Below are 6,652 nucleotides of genomic sequence, written 5' to 3'. Positions count from 1 at the left end.
ATTTGGTATGGTATATCAAGGTGAGATTATGGCTAAACTATGCAGCATATCATATCAACGTGTGCTTCCACAACTGCCATGGGGAAGGGAGGGCTGGAAGGCTGTGTGCCGGCAATGAAATGTTTTGCCTCAGAACCGACACTCTTCACATCTCATGAGCCACAGCTGGTCTATGGCCAGGCCTAGCCTCGAGGAGGTGGGAAGGGTGTGAGCGTGCCTGGAAGCGGAGAGCCAGCGATTGGTGAACGCTGGTACCGTCCACACAGGTGGACAGACGCTGGTGGGCTTGGGTCTCCCCTGCGGGGAGACGTTTTGGTTGTGTGAGGGGTAGTTATGTGGGACCACGTTGTTGAGGCTATGATCCTTAAGTATGAGCAGAGGTACATGGATACCGAGTATGCAGAGCTGGACTGTGGTGTCCATTCCTACCCCCTAGCGTGCCTCCCCAGGCAGACCAAAAGGATGCAAAGCTAAAACTTGAATATTCTGACATCACTTAGTCAAATGAAGCACATGCAAGCCCTATGATTCAGCAGTTCTGCTCCTGGTACGTATCCCAGGGAACTTGTCACACAGGTCCATAAGGACATATGAGACTGTCCACAGTGGCAAACTTGTGGTGGTGGGGAGTTGGAGGTCATCTGGTGCCCAGCACTGGGGGAATGGGTGGATAAAATGGGATGGTTGCGTGGATGGGCAACAGATGGATAAAAGGACGGCTGGTGGGTCCTTACGTGGGCCAATTATCTCACTCTTAGGTGAAGAATTAACACCGCCTTCTGCATGTGAGGTCAAAAAGGAAATGAGTACATTTTCTAGACTCTCCTGCCACTAGAGGTCTGCGTGGGTGGATTCCACTCATTAGATGCCCTCTGAACGCCATGGACGGAGACAAGGCCATTAGCCAGCTGTGGAACGTTCAGTCTTTCCGCAGCAGCATCAGCTTTCTGGCTCTGTAGGTGCCAAGAGGCAGTGGTGGCAGCCCCACCCCATGTGCCAGGGTCCAGGCCCAGCTTCTGGGTGCTGAGAGGAGCTGGACTGCAGGCGGGGCGGCGTGTTCTGGAACTCAGCAGTTCCAGTGGCGGCCTCCTGGAGGCTCACTTCTCCAGCCTTCCAAGCGACTCTGTAAGTATCTGATTGTGCCTTAAATCCCTTTCTGCTGCGAAGAGCTAGAGATTTTTGTTTCCAGGAACTGAACCCTTCCTGATTTGCAATGGCTTGCTTAGGTCACACAGCAGGTTATTGCCGGAGCCCGAGCTTGGGACAAACCTCCTGAACTGACCTGTAACAGCCTCACTTGTCCTAGGCCCTCCTTTCCTTTCCTAGCCCGCCCCAGTCAGGAGGGGCACGACTGGCCCATCGGAACCTGTGGGCTGGGAGCCCAAGAGGCAGTGACCGCAGAAGAGGCTCTTTCCCCAGAACGGTAGGGCCCAAGCCTCCAGTCATTCTCCACCCAACACTGCTGACAGCTGCTCCGGCAGCTCCTGGGGGCGGGCCCAGGGCAGAGAGGGTTGGGGACTCTGTGTCCCTGTGGCCTGTCAGAGCAGAGCTCGGTGTGGTAGTGGAAACCTGCTCCAGGGTGACAAAACATGACTGCCAACCAGCTGAGTGACCGCAGGAAAATCACTCAACACCTCTGGCCTACAGATTTCCTCATCCATGGGGCCCTGCAGAGCTGCTGCAAGGATCAGATGAGGCAACGTATATGGAAAACACCGGCTCGGTGCCTGGCAGCACAGTTGGCCTCAATACACTGGAACCCTAAGCAACTTACATATTTGGAGAAAGAACTAGGGCAACTAGTTCTCACCTGGGAAGATTCCTAGGTCCACAGGTTAGGCTTCCTAGGGGCTGGGGTGAGGAAGAGCCAGCTCAGTTTTAGCCCAGATCACATGGCCCTCTCTCAGCCCTGACACCGTACTAGCTGGCCCTTCCTAGAGCAGCTCCAATCAACACAGCCCGGGAGCCTCCCTCTCCAGGGACCCACTCACTGATTCTGGCCATCAGTCCCTTGTCCCATTTGGCCTGACATCCCCAGGGCAGAGACCCTGCAAACCTCGGGAGTTGAAAAGTGCTGGCCCACAGGTCAGGAGGCCCAAGTCCAGCTCCAGCCTTGTTCCTAAATTGCTGTGTGGCTTCAGGCAAGGCCAGACCCTCTCTGGGAAGCAGAGATGAGGATGTTTTTTCTTCTGCCTCCTGGGCAGGGACTCTGGAGAATTCTAGCACATTTGGGCAGGAAAGAACTTCAAACACCCGCAGTCTGGGGGTTCCTAGTCTGGAAGCTTTCTTGGAGCCTCTGACCCCCACCCCAGTGATTCTGCCCCCAACCAGGGCCCCAAAACACACAAACTAGTGAGATGTGTTGGTGAATGTAGATTTTTTAAGAGAGGAGCCACAGGATCATGTTCTGGTCCTCAGCGACCCCTATTCAACAAGACCCTACAAGGGCCGCGGTACTGCTCCCACCTGGCTTGGCCCCAGGGCTCAGGCAGCAGCTGACAGCCCACGGAAGTAGTCCCCTGCCAGGGGCAGAACAGCCCAGTCGTCGGTCCTCAGGGCCACGGGCACTCCATCCCCCTGGGCTGCCTCCAGCCGCAGCAGCAGCCTCGAGTCTGGGGGCAGGCGGATGGCTATGTGGTAGCTTGTGGGGGGCTGGGCAGCCACCACGAAGGGCTCCAGGTGGCGGGACACTAAGGCCTCCAGCCCCTGAGGCCCAAGAGGGCACCACAGGCGACTCTCGGTGCCCTCTGGCAGGCAGGAGTCCCAGAGCTCCTCAAAGAAGCTCAGCCCTGCCCCTTCGGGGGGCTGGGGGAAAGGCAGAAAGAGGTCAGCGAAGTTCACAGGCAGCGGTGGCAGGTGGGCGTGGCAGGTGAGGCCAGCCGGTGTGGTGTACAGGGCACGCACATCCAGCTGCGTGGGGGCCGGCCGTCGGGGCTGCAGGGGCAGGAGCAAAGGGTGGGCGGGGCGGCCGGGGCACAGGCAGGGCACGTGCACAGCCCCCAGGGGTGCGTAGAGCTGTCCCTCCACGCGGAAGCGCAGCTCCAGAGAGTACACGGGCTCCAGCACCTCCACCTGGAGCTGCAGCACTGGGCCGGGGCCCTCGGCTCTGCGGGGCCCCACGCTCAGCCGAATCGGGGCCGGGGCCTCCTGCACCATCAGCGCTGCGGCAAAGCCCTGGTTCTCGGCCACCAAGGAAGAGGCCAGTGCAGGTGCAACAAGTGAGGGGCCCAGGGCCACTCCCAGCTTTGGCGCTGCCAGGTGGGCCAGGAGGATGTAGTAGAGGCGGGCGTGGTCCCGCCCATCAGGGTCCTCCAGCTGCCTGGCCAGCGCCTGCAGCAAGTCCGCCAGGCCTCCCCTGACACCCGCCCGCAGCAGGGCCCGGCAGACCTGCAGCAGGGCCTGCTGGAGGCCCCAGTCTGTGCAGTGGGCGGCTGCAGCCTGCAGGAAGCGGAGGGTGCCACTCTGGGCACCCCGATCTGCCACCTTTGCCAGCATCTGCAGGTGCCAGCGAAGGGCCTCATCCTTGCCTGGCCTGGAGACCACCTCCTGCCGCAACGCCACCCTCAGGGGCTCCCCCAGCTCAGGGCCCACTCGATCCAAGAGGTCCACAAAATGGGGAGCCAGCACAGGCCGGTCTCGGTACAGCCGGACCAGTCCGTGAGTCAAGGATGTCATCACCGTAGGTTGCCCGGCCAGGCAGTGAGCAACCAGATACGAGGCCTGGAAGCAAAGAGTGGCCAAGGCCCGGGGGCCCCCGTCCAGGGCTGCCCTCTGCCGCAGGCCGGCCAGCAGTTCCCCTAAGTAGCGCTGGGGGCTCTGACCCTGGCCTTTCTCGTCCTTTTCTTCGTCTTCAGCACAGAGCAAGCACAGCAGATGCAAACGGGCCAGGAGAGCCATGGGGTCGTGCAGGAGACTGGGCAGGAGGCCCCGGCACAGCTGGGGCCGCAGCAGCAGCGGGGCAGCCTCCTCACCCGTGGCGCCCAGTGGGCAATTCTCAGGGAAGCTCAGGAGGCAGTGCAGGTAGAAGAGGTGGGTAGGCGGGGGCAGGGCCGGGTGCTGGGCCGCCAAAGTGAGACGGCGGAGCAGCAAGTCCTCATCCTGGGCCGTGAACAGTGCCTCCCCGAAGGCCGCCTTGAGTGCCAGCACAGCGTGCAGCAGCGTCAGCTGTGCTGTGCCCAGCAGCCGGACCAACTGCGTCTTGAAGAGCACTGGCAACTGTCCCCGAAGACCCCGCAGGGCCCAGCCCAGCAGCCAGAGAAGCTGGGCCTGGGCCACGGGAGTGAGCAGGTAGGAGGTGTCCAGAAGCTGGGCCACCGCAGCTCGCAGCTCCCGGGCCTCCTCAGGACTGGGCTCTAGTGCTGCGAGGCCACACTCCCCTTCCTCAGCTGCCAGCCAGCTGGGTGCCTGGGGCTGAAGGTGGGCATCGCCGTCTTCGGCTAGTGTCCAGTTCCAGGGACTGGCTCCAGCAGGAGAGACCCCGGCCACGAGCAGGCCCTGCAGGCCAGCGCCGGCCCTGGCCTGTGTCACCAACGTGTTGCGCAGAGCAAGCGCCAGCAGCAGGCTGAGTGGCTGGACCGGGCCCACCGGGCCCTCCTGGCCCAGCAGGCCCCGCAGCAGCCCCAGGCAGCCCCCCAGCAGCCCGGGCTTGCAGCTCTCCAGCTCCCGCAGGCACTCGCACGCTGTGGCCTGCAGGGGGCGCTGCTCCGAGGCGGGGCCAAAGCCTCGCCCCAGATCTCGGCCGGAGGCCAAGCCAAGCAGTAAGGGCAGGAGCCGGCGGGAGGCCGCCGAGGTGGGGCCCAGCGCACCTCCTGCTGCCAGGGCTGTGGTGGCCGCCAGCAGCAGGGGCTGCCGCAGAGCTGAGGGCCGCGGGGGTAAAAGCACCAGGGTGTCCAACAGGGAGCTGGCGGCTGCCTCGGCCGCAGGGGCGTCCGGCCACAGCTGGGCTGGGTACTCCAAGCTCAGGACCAGCAAGGAAACCTGGGGCGGGGTGGGGACTTGGATGAGAACCACGAAGATGAGGTTTAGGGCGCAGTGGGCTGAGGTCACCATATGGGCCAGGACAAGGGGCGCGTACATGGCCTACCTTGGTCTGTTCGCTGAGCTTCTCACTCCTCAGGTCGCTCAGCAGGTCACGACCCAGATCCTCACCCTCGGGACCTGCCATGAAGGCGGACGGGCTGGCCCGGAAGGCGCCCAGGCGCTGGGCCCAGGCTTCCCGGCTCAGGCGCCCCATGGTCCTGCAGGGAGGAGCGAGGGAGGATCGGGCCGGCGGCCGGGGGACGCGCGGGGCCCCGAGGCCGCCAGAGGGCGCTCGAGCCCCAGCGCCAACCCCCAAGGAGCCAGCGTCACCCCAGGGCTGCCCCGCAGATCCCAGCCGTCCTCGGCCACGCGCAGACGCCACCGGGGACCCTGCGTCCGGGTCTCCAGCTGAAACCGAGAGGTCTCGGGGGTGACGCCGGGGCGGGCCGCCAGGGTCCCCGCGGGGCAGGAGCGCGGGTGAGCAGGGGCGGGGTGCCGGGCGGGCCGCGGGCGTGCGATGCGTGCCGAGAGCTCATTAGGCCGCCCGCCCGCGGCCGGCACCGAAACCCCAGCGCCGCCCCGTCCCCCGGCGCCCGCGGTAACGGGCCAGCAGCTCTCACCCCGCCTGACTCAGCCGCCGCGGGCGCTCGGGCGGGCCGGCTCCTTCCGGGCGGGCGGCGCGGGGCGGGGCGGGGCGGGGCGCGCGGCGCGTGGGCGGCCGCGACGGGGCGGGGCCGTAACGGGGCCGCCGCCTCCCCCTCCGCCCGGCCGGCAGGTGCCGACTCGCAGGTTTCGCTGGGGCTGAGTAACTGTCCCGCTGCGCGCAGGCCCCCCTTCCCCGAAACCGCCGCAGGCCCGGGCAGGGGCGGTGGAGTGGGGTGGGCCCTGGCTCCCGGATGCCGGGGTACCCCCGCGCGGGGCTGCGATCCCGGGGTCCTCCGGCAGACAGCGCCAGCCGGGCTGGTGAGGAGGGCGGCCAGCGCGCCCCCCGCCGGCGCCCGGGCGCACCGCACCCTGCGCCAGCCGCGCGCGGCCCCTGGGGGTGGCGTGGGGTGCGGGTCCTCGGGCTCCCAGGGTGGCCGCTGGGGGTTGTGCAAAGTGCGGTCCCAGGGCGCCCGCAGGAAGTGCGCGCCGCGGCCCCGGCTGAACCGGTCGGGCGGGCGCCTCGGGGCTTGGCTTCGCTTCTCCGACGCCGGCCCCGGCCCCACACCCGCTCGGCTTGGGGGCGCGGAGCCGGCGCCGGGGTCGCGGCGGGCGGAAGCTGCTGACCTTTGCCGTTGGCCGCGCCGCCAGACGGCACGGGTCGCGGTAGTCAGGCCGCGGCGAAGCTGGAAAACAACGGGATGCAGACGTGCGGCCTGGCAGGGCCCGGCGGGTCACGCGGCTCATGGCACGCACGCCTAGCACGGAGCGGGAAACCGAGGCCTCGCCGCCGAAGACCTGGGGCCAAGCAGTGCCGGAACCAGCACTTTGGATCACCAGAGGCTGGGTCAGGCTGTTTGGGGGCTCTCAGGGGCTGGGCCTGGGGCTCACCGAGCAGCCTCTCCTGGGCCGGGAACCCAGGCTGCAGATGCCCCACTGACCGCCGGTGTCCAGATCCCACAGCCCGCCGGCGGAGTGACTAGCGCCTCTG

The 6,652-nt window shown here is 65.8% G+C and overlaps 1 protein-coding gene across 1 annotated transcript; it reads right to left on the bottom strand.

Annotated features, from left to right (window-relative positions):
* Positions 1-2,360: 2,360 nt before the first annotated feature.
* On the bottom strand, positions 2,361-5,692 carry AP5B1 (adaptor related protein complex 5 subunit beta 1). The gene is made up of 3 exons (XM_058526393.1): positions 5,640-5,692; positions 5,084-5,237; positions 2,361-4,977 (listed from the first exon to the last, which is right to left on the bottom strand). Exons 2-3 carry the CDS (start codon positions 5,231-5,233, stop codon positions 2,485-2,487), a joined length of 2,643 nt encoding a protein of 880 aa, XP_058382376.1. The 5' UTR covers positions 5,234-5,237; positions 5,640-5,692; the 3' UTR covers positions 2,361-2,484.
* Between the last annotated feature and the right edge of the window lie 960 nt (positions 5,693-6,652).

Source organism: Diceros bicornis, chromosome 31, assembly GCF_020826845.1.
Source record: "Diceros bicornis minor isolate mBicDic1 chromosome 31, mDicBic1.mat.cur, whole genome shotgun sequence".
Classification (NCBI taxonomy): domain Eukaryota; kingdom Metazoa; phylum Chordata; class Mammalia; order Perissodactyla; family Rhinocerotidae; genus Diceros; species Diceros bicornis.
The sequence above is the reverse complement of the archived record's forward strand: the minus strand, read 5'-3'. Positions and strand labels throughout refer to the sequence as shown.

Bases quoted from the DNA above. Each gene is read 5' to 3' on its own strand.
- AP5B1 (XM_058526393.1), bottom strand. From the start codon at position 5,233: ATGGGGCGCCTGAGCCGGGAAGCCTGGGCCCAGCGCCTGGGCGCCTTC. The intron at 4,978-5,083 runs GTAGGCCATGTA...ACCCCGCCCCAG, and splicing joins AGCTCAGCGAACAGACCAAG to GTTTCCTTGCTGGTCCTGAG.